The sequence below is a fragment of the Macaca thibetana genome, chromosome 7, assembly GCF_024542745.1.
Source record: "Macaca thibetana thibetana isolate TM-01 chromosome 7, ASM2454274v1, whole genome shotgun sequence".
In the NCBI taxonomy this organism is placed as follows: Eukaryota; Metazoa; Chordata; class Mammalia; order Primates; family Cercopithecidae; genus Macaca; species Macaca thibetana.
In genome coordinates this window covers 74854925-74870140 of record NC_065584.1, presented here as the reverse complement: position 1 = coordinate 74870140, position 15216 = coordinate 74854925, and the positions used below count along the sequence as shown (strand labels likewise).

Here is a 15216-nt window from a genome sequence, read left to right as displayed (position 1 = left end):
CTTTCTGGAGGGCAGGAGCCATATTAATTCTCGTAAAGATGGGTAATTGAAAGCTTGGAACTTTGAAGTTGAATGTGCTCATTAAACTATTTTGATAACAAAGCATAATTGAAAAGGCTTCAGTTTATGTAGTTTTAAATGTCCAACAACAAATCTCACATTTTCTTTCCATTGGGGCAACTTTGCCCTTTGGGTTTCCAAGAAAAAATTGCCCTCCAAAAGTGACAGGAAACAGGGTGATACATTTTTGTAAAATAAGTAGTGTAAAATAACGATTTTGTAAAATAAGTAGTGAATAAAATGTTATTGCTGGCCTCTTCTAGTCATAGAATTGGTATTGAAACAAAGAAGAGCAGTAATATTCTTTGTAAATATAACTCGTTGACTGTGCAGAAAGACTTTAAAAGGGACACTAATCTAAAAGTTCTGCACTTCTGGCCACAGAGGGCTTTTCCCTCCTTTGACTCACTTGGCACATTGAGGCTGCCTCTGGATGCACAGGATCGAGGTGGAATATTGCATTACATTCCTGGAGTACACGTGGATCCAGGAGCCACTTGCTGGAAGCCTCCATCAACTGGTTGGCCTAGACATCTGTGGCAGGCACAGCACCACCCCACAATGGGCCAACAATTAAAAGCTATTTTATAGAAAGGCACCGCCTGCATCGGGGTTCATTTTTTAGCCTCATTCATGAGTCATTTACATACTAGACTTCCTTTGGCCTACAATACCGCCGGCCTTGACCAATGCAGTCAGAGAAAGAAACTTTTCCCAATCCCTAAAACATTCCTGACCGCTCTCGAATTGGCATAAACTCCCATTTCTCGCTCTGAGAAAGCCTGCGCAGAGCCAAGGAGAGTGGTATTTGTGATCTTTTCATAGCCCGAGAGGTAGGGAGGAGAGCGCGCTGAGATGCAAGTCAACCTGCGACGCCCAGCGCTGTGTGCTCCGCGTGGGATGAGGACCCACTTCTGTGATCAAATCTTTTCCACCAGCCCGGCCTCCGCCCCCATGACCACAATCCCGGCCCAAAGACCTTGCGTTTGGCCTCTGCACAATAAGTATCCCCGAAATGAATGCCGATAAGCTAGAAAATGATTTCTTCTCGGGAAGGAGGGAGTCAGGACCTCGGTTAGGTCTTCAACAAATTCGTGGGATCCCTCACACAGATGCTCATTACGATTCTTTTTACGTGCAACACGTGGGGGACGAAGCAGTTTCATATCTCCTGGTATTATCTGCCGTCCAAAGCATTTTCTTTGAAAGGAAAATGGAAACGCAGCTGCGCCGTGGGCCCGGCCAGCGAGAGCTGGGGCTCCCTCCCTCTGTTTCCCAGCGGCTGCCGGGCGCAGGAGGCGCCTCCGGAAACTGACTTGGGTTAGGGGAGTTCAGAGGTTGCCCCGGCAGGCGCGGGACGCCGCCAGGGCAAAGGCTCGCCTTTGTGCGGGTTGGCTGTTTCCCGAGAGCCATCAGGGTGGGAGGGGACGCCCGGGTCTGCGGCAAGGGCAGGCGTCTGGCCCCTACACTGTGTGCGGGGACGCTGGGCTGGGCGGCCTGTGTCACTCTCGGCCTTGGCAACTTCTGGCCAATCCGCCCTGCCCCTCTGTGTCCCGGCCTGCCGGCTGCGCCCTAGGCTCAAAGGGTTAAGCAGGTGCCTCTCCGGGCGAGGCGCTATTGGCCGAGGGCTGGGGCGGCGCGGCCGCGGTCACCACGCTAAGCCGATCCCAACTTGGGTTCCTGCGGAAGGCAAGGCGGCCGGCCACTCGTCCCCTGGCTGCGGCTGTGGGGCCCGGGCCTTGGCGTGCAGGAAGTGGGAAGGAGCAAGGACAAGAAGGGGCAAGCACCAGCCGCACCAGCAAAGGGGGCGAGGGTGGCGCGCGCAAGATGAGGGGAGCTGGAGCCCTTCATCCCGAAGGAGACTGCGCCCACCGCCCGCAACTCCACTCCCGGCTTGCGAGCCGGAAGAAAGAGGAGGAAGTGGGACAACGGGGGTCCTGGGCAGGGGGTGGGGGAAACGATCAACTCCTACCGCCCCCACCCACTAGCCGAGTGAAAAGGAATGCAAGTCGTCACTTAAAAAGGCTCACCCAAACCGCAGGCATGCCTCCTCACCCCTTAAAGAAACATTGATGTAATAGTGTGGAGAAGTAACTGAGAGACGCGAGGAAATAAATGCACGTGTTTTCTCTTTTTGTTTCCCTGGTGGTTGGAATTTGCAGAGTTCGTCTCAGTGGTGGCTGCTAATTTATTCGTTTCATCGGTCGAAAGGGGCGTATAGAGGTGGGTCATCGGGGCACAACCGGATCCCTCTAGCCGGACCTACAGTCCTCACCTCACAAGTTTGTCCAGGACCAACCCGCCCGCCCACCAGTAGCGGGAAGAGCCCATTCTTACAAGGAGAACAAACTCTCCATTGCACAAAAGCGGCTTCTTTTTTTCTCTCCGTCTTTGCACACCATCCCTCCTCGATAAGTATCAAGTTCTTGAGGAGCCCAACTTGCGCTTGGCAGCCCTCGCGCTGCCTGATGTGCATAAGACGGGCAGAGTGGGGTTCCGGACAGGAAGGGAGGCTCTACGCCCCCATTCCTGCACACGCGGGCTGGCTTCCAGGTTGCTGGAAGCCGCGGGAGGCGCGAGCTTGCCTGGATGGTGGTTATTTCTCTAGAGAAAGGAGGGGAGAGAGAGCGCGCCTGAGTCTTGCACTTTGGGTCGGAAGTGCGCGGCGTGTGTGTGTGTGGGTGTGTGTGTAGAGGGGGGCGGGAAAGAAACGCACCCTCCGCTGCCGGTCATTCCCTTGCACCGGCCAAGTCCTCGCCAAGCCTCCCGGTGCATCCTTCCTCCGCCACCCCCTCCCCTTCTTCCCTCAGCTGGGCTCGCGCGGCGCAGCCGGAGCAGCCAGTGAGAGCAACATCCTGGAAAGAGGGGGGAGCACCGCCGCCCCCCAAAAGGGAAAAAAGGCCCCACCCCGACACGTTTTGCTGTTTGCAAGTCCCTCGCACGCCCCCCGCACCTCCTCCTCGCGCTCGCGGCACCCCCCCACCCCAGCCCGCTGCGCGCACATCAAAGCGTCTCTCCGCGGCGCACAGTGGCCGCGGCTCACTAATGGGATTGCAGGCTGGTGCCTGGCTCCGCTGCTGCCGCCGCCGCTGCTCGCGCTGCTGCTGCTGCCGCCGCCCGAGCCCGAGCCCGAACCCCCGCCAGCCCGTGCCCAGAGCCGCCGCGCCCGGGGGCCGAAGCCGCGGCGATGATCCGAATCTTTCCGGATTTCAGCGTGCAGGTGACGGCCGCGGCGGCCGGCGGGGCGGCCGCGGGGGTGCCGGCCGGCGCGGGCATGGGGAGGGCCGGCGCCGCGGCCAACGGCACCCCGCAGAACGTCCAGGGCATCACCTCCTACCAGCAGCGGTGAGTAGTCCCGCCTGGACTGGGATAGTGCCCCCGCCCCGGGGTGCTTGGGTGGGACTCACTTTGCCTCCTGTTTTGTGTCTTACAACACACATGCACATTGCCAGGGCTCACTTTGCCTGCCCCTCGTTATCTACAGATGAGGAAGAAAAACACACTTCACTTTGGTGGATTGAAAAGCACTCCAGTGCGCTGGCGAAGTGAAATCATGCTTTGCCCTTTGCCTGGCCCCCAAATCCAGAGCCTCAGCCCCGAGTAGCGGAGGAGTTGCAGCGAAGTCTGAGACGCCGCACAAGGTGCTTTTGCAAAGTTTAGGATCCTCATCCCTTTCCAGTGGAATTTTCTCAATGCCCCAGCCGGATGCGGACCCGCGCAGACGGACAGCTAGGGGGGCAATTGATCGCTGGAGGCTGATTGATCATTTGTTTCCAAACAGAATAGGAACGATTTTCACGTGTAGCTGTAGACTTGGAATTCTACATAACAGTGTTACCATGTCACCTGTTACTACAGGGAAATACAGCATGAAATCCGAGTCTCCTCGGCGCTGTTAAGTATTCATCTTAAACGCATTATAATGCAAATGCCTAAGATTCAGGAATACAAGTTAGGAAGCAAATTTTACAAAGTCAGGGTAGGTGGTGAGAAGGAAGTTTTAAAGCATTATTTGTTTGTATTTCTCTTAAAAGTATTTATAGATTTTTCTTAAAAATTATGTATTTGACATTGAAATAGTAATTTGATTCAATTAGGAAAGAAAGGGAAAGCAATTTACCACCACCAACAGCTTTAGAACCCTGAAGTTTTTCCTGAGGACAACTTTTGATGTTCCAAGATTTTACTGAAAATGTAATCCACAAAAATGCGCTGAGAAAAACTAACAATGTACTGTGAAAGGTAAACTCCCCATTTGTGGGGCTTGGTTTTATAAAAGATGGAAGAAAAAAGAGCACATGAAAGTGTGAAATTAAATATTTGTGTTTCCCAGATTGCACACGATTAAACATCTGAGAGATTTGCCAATGGCATTTAACTTAAAATATACACAATGCATAATTCAAATAACAGTTCCTATTTTTACCTTGTATTTCAAACTTCATTGATTTGAGAACCTTTGATTTGAACCAACAGTATTTAAACTGAAAAGGTTAAGATAATCTATCACTGCCATATTTTGTGCCTTCCAACCAATGGCCCAGTGACCAGAGCAGATTTTGCATAACACATTGAGTGTTTTCCAAGTTGATGCCCAGTATTCCAGATATTCTGTAGAAGCCTTCATTATATGCTCTGTGTACTGCCTGAAGTTTTTTTTTTTTTTTTTTTTTTTTTAAGAGTTTGGAAAATAACTCAAAAAGGGGTTATTCCTTGTCAAAGAGATTTTTGATTTAAATTATTTTAGTCTTGTTTTACTTCAGTGATTACAGGAACCTTTAATACAAAAGATCTGGGTCTCTTTCAAACATAAAAGACTAGAAAAGAATGAGATTTTTCCTTTTCATGGTTCAGGTATGTTTTTTTTGGTCACTTATACAACATTTAAATGACAATAGAATCTGGCGGTCACTTTAACTAGGAAGTGCAGGCAATGGTCACAGTAGTATGGTCTGTGAAGTAGGGAGTCAAGGGTCAGAAGTGTCAGATGGCCTTTGGAAGATTTCAGGGACCTCCGGGAACTTGAGCTAACCTATACCATATAAATTGAGCATAAAGGGGTGGGGGTTTAGGAATTTTCTGCCATCAGGTTTGCTCTGAGTGCTCTGAGTGTTGTTATCCCTTACCATAAAGATCACCTCAGAGACAATTTTCCCTCAAGGCAGGAGCACCAGGGGCAGTCCCCTATAGTCTGCCACCTCAACACTGAGAGCTGCATTGGTGCTTTCCACTTTCAACTCTGAATTTGGGTCCCTTATGAAGTCTCTGAATTCCACTGCAGTTCTAAAGACTAAGGCTTTTTTTTTTTTTTTTTTTTTTCCTAGCATCTCTAAACTTTAGCTTTTGGGGTGCATTATTCCCTCCTTCGATTTTTGTGTTATATTGACAGAAGAGAAGATGATAGCTGTGAAAAATGTAGACTTCTTTGATTTTGTTGCTAAGACATGATGACACCTGTTACTGTCTTTTAGTTAAAATAGGGGGAGGGGGGCAGAGTGAGCCGTGTAGGGCAAGGTCATTGGTAGGTGTTGCAGGTAGGGTCTGAGTCAGGAGTCCCCTGTCCTCTGGCACCTCAACAGGATTGTGGGGTTCTGAGGGACAGACTTAGTTTCCGCTTGGATTTGTTTCCATCTGGATTTGTTAAGTGAATAGTGACATATCATTTTACCAAAAAATTATTTTTAAGTACTTTTGAGGAGTCCGCCGCGGGAGTGACAGGAGTGGGGGTTTTTCAAGCAAAGAGTGGCCTGTTGGGAGACTACAAGCTTCTCTTATTTGTCATCTTGGGGCAGAAACCCCCTGACTGGGTGTCCTGGAGCCAACACTTTGAACTGGCAACTTTTTCCCTTCTCTGCCAGCCCATGTATATCTTGTCCATAACACTCTCCACTCCAGTTCATTTCTCATTCTCTCCTACCTGTAGAGTGTACTCCAAAGAGAACTTAAAACACCATCATGCAGATTAAACACCTCTACCACGAAAAACATTTATGTGTTCGTTGGAAGTTTCCAACTCCCAGCCCTACTTTACTGGAGTCGTAGAGACTGAATGGAGGACCCCTTTTCAGGTCTTTATTTTTTTTCGCAAGTTTAAAGTCAAATGCAGAACCTCACACAGGACTGATGTTTTCCATCAGGCGCTTTCATTCATTCAAAGTGGAAATGCTTTAGGAGTCCTTTCTACTTGCCTGGTTGACACATGACTGACCCAAGTCTCTGCGTAAAAAGCTGTCCACACGCTTCTGATTGGTTTAGTGGAGAAAACGCACTGACCAGGGTCTACCCAGGTAACAGGATTCTAGCGCGGGCCCTGGACTGAGTAGCCAGCCTTTCTCTAGGCCTTGCTGAACTGTCAAACCGGGGTGCGGCTGGGCTAGATCCCAGAGGGCGCAGTCCGGTCCCAGGTCCCAGGACCCGAGTCGGGAGGGGCTTCCATATGTGAGTTTAAAGGCGCGGGGATTCACCTGTGAACCCTGGGGTCTGCACTCCTGTACGTCCGTGACTGATGCAGATGCTCCGGCTTTGGGAACGCTGCTGAGAGCCCCAGAGCCACAAGGTGCTTGTGCTGTTGCTGCGCCGCCCACGGGGCTCTTGGGCCAGCGCACCCCCCACCCGCATTGATTTCCGCTGCCCCCAAGGAGCTCCCGGGACTGTGTCCTGCCCCAGCTCGCTCCCGTGGTCTCCCAGTTCCTTTTGCTGTTTCTTTCTTTCTTCCTGGCTGCAATACTCCAGAGAAGGGAAGTGTTTGAAACTGCAACTGAGTGGCGTTGTTGCGCCGGCAGCCGAGCCTTCCAGTCCCCCAACGAGAGCGAGAGAGAGAGAGCGAGCGAGAGAGAGAGAGAGATTGAGAGAGAGAGAGAGAGAGAGAGAGACAAGGGGGGGTGTGTGTGTCTGCGTGCGAGAGAGCGCTCTGGAGCAAAGCAGCTGGAAAATGCCCAGAAATACTTTCACAGCGGTCAAGCTGGAACCCCCTGCGTGTCCTCCCCTTCCCCGCTCCTCCTGGCCTAGACCCCGCGCCCCCCGCCGGGAGGGTGTGCGCCCCACCTGCCACCGGGTGGCTCCGGGTGGTAGAAAGGGGTGACGGGGTGGGGCGCGGGTGGTGGTGCGGGGGTGAGAACCTGGAGGCGGCGGGGCCCTGGGCCGGGCAGCCCGCGGGACCGCGCCGCCGCCTCCCCCCGCCACCGCCGCCTCCCCCTCCTCCTCCTTCTCCGCCGCCGCCGGTCGCCTGTCTCCGCGCCGGGCATGCCTCGGGAGCCGGGGCGGCCCGGGCCGCGGGCGCTCTGCGGCGCATGGACGGCGGCGGCACCCGGCGAGCAGCGGGAGGAGAAGGCGCAGGCGGCGGAGGAGGCGGCGACCCACGCCTGGGAGCACCGGCGGCGCGAGGGGACGACCGGCCGCCGGCGAGGCTCTGGCCCCACTACTTTTCCGTAGCCTCCCCGCCTCAACAGCACGGCCGCCGCCGCCGCCGCCGCCGCCACGGCCACGGCCACGGCCCCAGCCCCGGCCGCCGCCCGCCGGGCAGCCCAGAGCGCCGCGCACGGCCGCACTCTCCCGCCACCCCACGCACACGCACACCCCCGCCCGCCCACGCCCCCCACCCGGGAGGGGGGAGAAAGGCAAAAAGTAAGAGAGGAAAAAAAATAGCAGGAAGATGGCGCCCACCAAGCCCAGCTTTCAGCAGGATCCTTCCAGGCGAGAACGGTAACACTTTTCTGTTTATTGAACCTGCCGCCGGGCCGCTGCTCCCGCCGCCGCCGCCGCCGCCGCCTCCGCCGCCGAGGGCCCAGCTCCGCCGCCCGCCCGCCTCCTGGGCCGCGAGCCCGCGGGGACCTCGTCTGGGCGCAGCGCTCGCCCGGGGCCCCGCGCATTGTCCCCGCGGCGGCTGCGGCAGCGAGCGGCTCTGGCGGCGGCCGGGCTCTCTGAGCAGTCGCACCTCCTCGGCTCGGCGAATAGAGTGACTCGCTGACAAAAAAAAAAAAAAAAAAAAAAAAAAAAAAAAAAGAAAAAAAGAAGAAAGAAACAGAAAAGGAGAAAAAGAAAAAGAGAAACAAACAGAGATGCGAAGGCGCTGCCGTGTGACGGGAGCAGCAGCGAGGGTGGGGGGCCGGGGATCCCCGGGGCCGCCGCAGGTCCCCTGGCAGCTGCTCTCGAGGAAGGGAATAAGGCTGGGGAGGGGGAGGGAAGGCGGCGAGCAGGGGGAGGAGGCGAGGAGCAGGAGGAGGAGGCCGGGGGCGGGGAGCGCGGAGCTAGCGCCAGGCCCGGAATGTGTCGCGGAGGGGCCGGCTCCGGCTCCGGCTCCGGCTCCGGCTCCGCGCGAGTAGCTAGGCCGGGCCGAGCCCAGAGGAGCGCGGCCGCCGCCTCCCCGCCTCCCCGCCTCCTGGGCTGCGCCCTCCGCTCGGCAACTTGTGGGTCTCCCGCTCTGCCCTCCGCTCTCATCTTTCCCTCCCCTCCATGCCCCTCCCAAAGGAAAAAGAAAAATAAAGAAGAAAACCCTCAAATCCAAATAAGCAAACAAACAGCGAGATCCAAAATGTGTCAGCAGTTGGAGCATCTATGCCCCGTTAGTTACTGTTTGGGGATCTGTGTTTTAAAAAGTTCCTGGTGAGAATTGCATATCCAGGCAAGGGGCTCAGTGGAGCATGTCTGTTTGAAGTTAGTTAAACTAGTACAGCCACAGGAAAAGGGAGTTTGTGTTCAAAATACCCGTAACTGTCCTACGTGAGTAGCATTGATAGATTTTCAGAGTAACTCAGCACCCCCTCCCCATCACCACCAACGTGGTTTTCCCTCCTGCTGTCCACCCAGCCTACTTTCTTTGGAATCCTATTTACTATTAATTGGCAGCGTTAATGACATTAATTGTATATAGCATATTGGTTTGAGCAAAGTGGATATCTCTTTCTGTCTCCGAAGAGGAAAGGCGCAGTAGGAAGCATGAAATGTTACCCATTGATTCATGAGGAAAACAAATACAGTCAGATATATGCACCCCCACCCGCAGCAGGCGCGTTGATTTTCCTCACAGGCTTAAGTGAACTTGAAGACAAGGGGTGTGCTTAGTTGCAAGATTTAATTATTATAACATAGTTTTATTTTTGATGCAACATAATATTTAACCTATAGCTTACATCAGAAGACGATAAGGAGATATTCAGGCATCCATTCATTTAAAAAGCTTATATTGTACTGTTGCTTATTTCTTTCATACAATAGGGAAGGCAGAATTGTCAGGATTAAGGAATACTTTTGTTTAGTAGATACATAATTGACTAATTCTAAACGCGAGATGATTCTGTAAACATCATGTATCAGGGAGTAAATCATACAAAATCCAGTTTTTAAAGATGTTAAATGTGTATAGCATTAACTATTGCTCCCAAACTGTAGAAAATCTGATAACTCATATAGCTAAAATGAGCATTTACTTCTTAAGAAGTATCAGTGTTTCATGAAGAATTCACATATTACTTTACTCTTGTAGTAAAAAAAATTTCTCAGAGCGTTGTGCAAGGATTTTAAAAACTATTTTTTATCTAACATGAATACTTTTTGAAATCAGAAGTTTATAATTGGTTCCCCCCCTCTCCCTCCCTCCCCCCCCTCCCTCCCTCCCTCCCTTCCTTCCTTCCTTCCTTCCTTCCTTCCCTCCCTCCCTCCCTCCCTCCCTCCCAGTTGTGTTGTTAATAAATGTATTTACTGGGATGGCCCCAGTAATCTCTCTAGCAGAGGCCTATTTGTGTGCCATTTTGGGAATTTCTCTGAGATAAGAATCTCAGAGATAGAATTAATTTCTAGAGGAAACTTCATAGCCTGTGCATGAGTGCTTTCTTTATCACCTGTCTCCATTTGGCATTCGAAGAAGGTAAATCAAAGTGTGCGATTTGTTATTCTGCTCCACTTGAGAGCTGAACTAAATAACACTTGGTCTGAAATTCTGATTGAAGTTGTAGGAGGATATACTGTATTTAATTTAATGCCCTTTAATAGCATCTTCTTGTTCAGCTTGGATGCTGTCATTTTAAAGGTTGGATCTGAGAAGGTTTAACCTGTATGGAGAAGGAGGAGTAATAACAGCGGGGTGCGGGGCAGAAGGAGCACTGTAGAAGATAGGAAGGAAGGAGTTATAAACTAAGCCTTTCAAAAGGACAGTAACCACTAACTTGGCCCCTTATCCAAACAGTTGTTTTATGCCCCAAGGGTTCACTCTGTTATCAGGGTTTTAAATGCTCTTAACACTTTAAGTGTAAACATTACACATGTAAGTTGATTTGGTTTTGTAATGAGAAATGGGAAATCAGATGGTTTGTTCAGGAGGGGGCTGTTTTTCATACTACTTGCTTCAAGTAAGTGAATAATTCCACCTTTATTTGCACATTGTGCCTAGAACTTGTTGGTTAATAGTAGTATTTCCCTGTAGCAGTTGAACACAAATATGTTTATAAAAGATGACTTTCTGTGGATATGTTTTAAATAGTATCCTCCTATTTATTTAAAAAAATGTTTTCCAAATCATTGATTTCACAGAGGCATTTATGGACAATGTATTCTTTACTGCTTTTCAAATATATTAGTAAGCAGAAACAGAGAAAAATATATCTTTTGAATTGTCTCATTTATTTATGAAATATCTAACCTGTGTAAAATAATTCAGTACCAAAGTCATTTCCTTATAGTAATGTTTATAATGTAAATTTCAGAAAAATAAGCTCATTCTTGATAATGTCTTTGGTTACTATTTAGTGCTTCTTAAATTTCTCTGAGTTATATATACAGAAAGTGCCTCTTTAGAGCCTGAAAGAACAAGTTGAAAACCTTGTGTACATAAACTTGTTTGATTTTCTTTAAACTCCAATAGACTGCAAATTATATAGCGCTACCACAAAGTTTTTCTACTATGTGGATGTATAACCAAGAAAATTAGACAGAGAGAAGTGTCAAGCATGTGATATGCCCATGCTGATTTGCAAAGCATATCCCAGTAGCACAAGGCTTTTGGTTGAAAAAGTAAAGGTGGTGGAGACTGTTTTTTGGAGGTATTTCTATCTACAGTATAAGCTTAAATAGGGATGATAAATGATTATATGCATTGTCTAACACTTGCTTATATATATAAATAGCTCCAAAAGATTGCTTGAATGATAATCGAAAATATGAAATAGGATGGCCTTCATATCACAAGGCCAAGGGTCTACAAATGGAAAAACTGAAATAATGAAATATTTCCAAGGCAACAGACTGTCAACAAGAACTGTAATGCATGGGCATATCATGATCCACCAGAGAGGATATTAGATCGTATAGCTCCAGAGCCAGGAGTTATAATGACCTTTATTATGTAAGACCCTCCCACATTACAACATCTTTTCAGATGTCCAATTTCTGATTTATGAATTGAAAGGCATATAACTACTCCACATGCACAATATGCTAATCACTGGATTTGATTCCTTACAGTGAGCAAATGAGCAAACCTGAATTCAACATTATTTGATACTTTTTTTTTTTTTTTTAAGTTACATGAGGTATTTTCAGCACCTAGTAGTATTATTAGTAAGGTTTTGGTTTCTGTGTCTTTATATAGTCTTAAAAATATGGCTAAAAGTGATGTGCAATTAATATCTCAGTAATGAATTGGTAAGACTTATACTGTACTTCAAATATAATCCACAAATTGGAGTAGTTTGATAATTTTAGTCATATGAATTTTGATTTTCCCCTGTAATTCTTCTACCCAATGGCTGCCCCTACACTGTAATATAGCTATTTTATGAGAATGCCAGAATACCTGTGAACCACCTTACTCCTTTTCCCTGCCCCAGATCCTGGTCTGGGATTCAGTGGTATGTTAAAATTGTGTCTGTTTGAAGTGGGACCTGCTGCTAGGATCCCCTGCTCTGTGGTGAGGTTTTCTATGGCTTCTGTGAAGCAACACTTTTGGGGAAGCATTATTTATTTTCTTAAGCTGTAGGTCTTCATATTTGGGGATTTCTTCTTTCTTTTCTCCCTCTTTCTCTCTCTGTCTCTCTCTCTCTTTTTCTCTCTCTGTCTGTCTGTCTTTTCAGAGTCTTGCTCTGTTGCCCAGGCATGCTGGAGTGCACTGGCACAATCTCAGCTCACTGCAACCTCTGCCTTCAAGTGATTCTCCTGTCTCAGCCTCCCAAATAGCTGGGATTACAGGCACATGCCAATACACCCAGCTAATTTTTGTATTTTTAGTAGAGATGGGGGTTTCACCATGTTGGCCAGGCTGGTCTCAAACTCCTGACCTCAGGTGATCTGCCTGCCTCAGACTCCTAAAGTGCTGGGATTACAGGCATGAGCCACTGTGCCTGGCCTTTATTTGGGGATATTTATGGAGAGTATATTACAAAAATTTCAAAATCCTTTGAATGCTTTCCTTTACTAACTTCCTTAAGTGCTTTACTATTAATAATGACCTTAATGTAATGTTAATCTGTTTTTGTTTTTCTAAAATTCTAGTAAACCTGTATCTTATGCAGAATTTCACTAAATTTAAAGAAAATTAACCCACATGAAAGCAGAACTAGCCCCCACCACCTCCATGCTATGTTTACACAGTCACTTTTTCTGCTTATAACATTTAATCACTCTAATTGATTTTTAAAAGTTCTGCATTGTATTGGGGCTACGGTCTAACTTCAGGTGTTTTATAGACATGTCTTTAACTGCTTAGGATGAATAAAGCTGAAACTTAGTAACTAAGTTAGTATGTTAAATTTTAGTTGATTAAATATTATTCTTTAAATTTTAAATGCTATCAAAATTGCACATAATGGAATATGTGAAACTTTAAATATATAAATCTATGATTAGTAAGAACTAGAATTTATGGGAAAATCCAATTGTTTGCATTCGATGATGTTAGTATTTTCCTAGTAAATAGTAGCCTTTTTTTCCTCCTCATTGGTCAGTGTAATAAACCAACTGTAACTGAATGGTATTTTTACTGCGCTGGGCCTCATTAGTGTGAATAGGATGTTTGCACTATTAAGTTTGATAGAATAGTTAGAAGAATGTGTAGTAATATTAGTAATACTACAATGCAGAAACAGGACATGGCTTAGTAAGAATAAAGTAACTGCGACTGTATCTGAAATGACTAGGGCAGTGACAACATTAAGCAATAGTTGAAGTTTTCTGTGTGCATTTGTAAAACAGTGTCTTGGTGAATTAATTGAAATGCTGTGGTCTTGTATATGAAACCAGAAGAAGCAAGATAAAGATCTTATGTTATTATGGCCCACAGTTCTCCTGGCCCTAGAATGTAATGATTGACTGGTTTTTTCATTCAGCTTCATTTATTGAACCTCTACTGTGGACCATGGTGATGCGTGCCAGGTACAGTACTAAATATATACCTTGTAAGAGCAGTTGCTTTGGTTATAGGCTTGCCCTTCTATTGGATATATAGAATATTATAGAGAGCCAGAAGACACCCTTTTCTAAAAGAGTAAGAAGTAATGAATTCATAGAAATATAAGGCTTTCTTTTTTCACTTCTGTTAGCTTAATGTTCTGGGAGGATAGTTATTCAATTTGGAAACTATTGTAATTAGTGACTATAAAGTGGTTAGAGGCTCCTGGAGGAAGGAGTGAGAAAAGATACTGTATAAATTGAAGTGAAATTATAGCAAATTTTATAAAAGTTATTTTGATGAGATTTAAAAATAAAAATAGTATATGATGATGATGATTATATAATATAAACATTGGACACTGCCATGTTTCAGACACTATATTGCATGCTTCACAATAATTTTCTCTTTAGTTTCCCCACTGACCTAGGAGGGAAATGCTGATATCCCCATTTATGCATGAGAAAATAGAGGTTTAGCATTCTCAAGGAAGGTGATAGAGTTAGAGACTGAATTCAGGTTTGTCTCTGAGGTGAACTTAGGCAGTACAGTCTTTGTAGAAACGTACCTGAACACCAGTGTGGAAGGGCCTGCGTTTTCAGACTTTCCAAACTCAGAGATTTCCGAGCCAATATCAGAGAGTTCCAATGGCAGAAAGACCAATTCACTGTGGGTAGTGAACGATAGCCCTGTGTTTTGGTCCTTCATCAGATGTTTGGAGAAATACAGTGTTTATGAAATTAGAGAAAGAATCAATATTGAAAGCATCGTTACCTCACCCTTTACTGTCCCAGTAGTTTTGTGGGCAAACTCCATAGCTATACATACTTTAGGGCAGATTTGTAGCTAAGTGGTGTCAGAAGAATCAGGTTTCCATGTACATCTGCCTGTTTGGTCACAGCATGTGAAGTTCTCAAGGCCCTCTGCTCACATAATTCATGGCTCAGAGTGTGCCACAAGTTTGTCTAAAGATTATAGTTGAAGCATTTTTATTTTGTAATACTTTTGCCACTGGTTGTGTAGAAACAGTCTCATAAGGCTTTTTGAATAACTCATTTTAGTACCTAACTGTATTTCTGGACATTGTCTTTTGAAATTTATAAGGATTTGTACAAGTTGGCCTCCTGCCAAATTATCTGGCATTATAACAGTGGCAGCAAGCATTTATATAGCATCGTGTGCTAATAAACAGATACTTTTCTAAGAGCTTTACATGCCTTCACTCATTTAATTAAAAATATGACATGTTAAAATGGACCACAATAAATACATAAATGGTAAGTTGTTATTTACTCCCCCATCCCTGCAACACACACACACACACACACACACACACACACACACACGCACACACGCACACACGCACACACGCAGAGTCATCTTCAAGAAGGGAAAGTTAGGCTTTGGTAACATTTTTTTCCTCTAAGCCAGGAACCCTAGGGGTTGGTCCGATACATAACAGTTCTTTAACAAAAACTGTACTTTAGGAAACTTTGTAGCATGTGACGTGGGTGGGTGTTCATTGCAGAATATATGCAAGATTGCAGTAGTAGACAAACATGCCACAATATTACATTTTTGGATGTAATATTGTCAACTAAATAGCTTCTTTAAAAATAACATGTATAATAGAAATTTCATGCTTTAAAGGACTGAATAAGAATTGCTTGAGTATTTGTGGTTGCAAGGTAATTTGCTTGTGTATCAGATTCATTTTTTACCTTCAGCAAATATCTTGTTTATGAAAGGATAAGTTGCCTTATAAGATGTGGCAAAGAACT

At 46.7% G+C, this 15216-nt stretch overlaps 1 protein-coding gene across 11 annotated transcripts in view; it reads left to right on the top strand.

Moving 5' to 3' along the window:
• Window positions 1-3334: 3334 nt before the first annotated feature.
• NPAS3 (neuronal PAS domain protein 3) overlaps window positions 3335-15216 on the top strand; it is an 866046-nt gene continuing 854164 nt past the window's right edge. For 6 of the 11 annotated variants that reach the window (XM_050798322.1, XM_050798323.1, XM_050798320.1 and 3 more), the window contains exon 1: window positions 3335-3405. In XM_050798322.1, the coding sequence (XP_050654279.1) occupies window positions 3335-3405 (71 nt within the window). Of the gene's footprint in view, window positions 3406-7154; window positions 7762-15216 lie in introns of those variants that run through there. The other 5 variants (XM_050798325.1, XM_050798326.1, XM_050798324.1 and 2 more) reach the window with 1 other exon arrangement.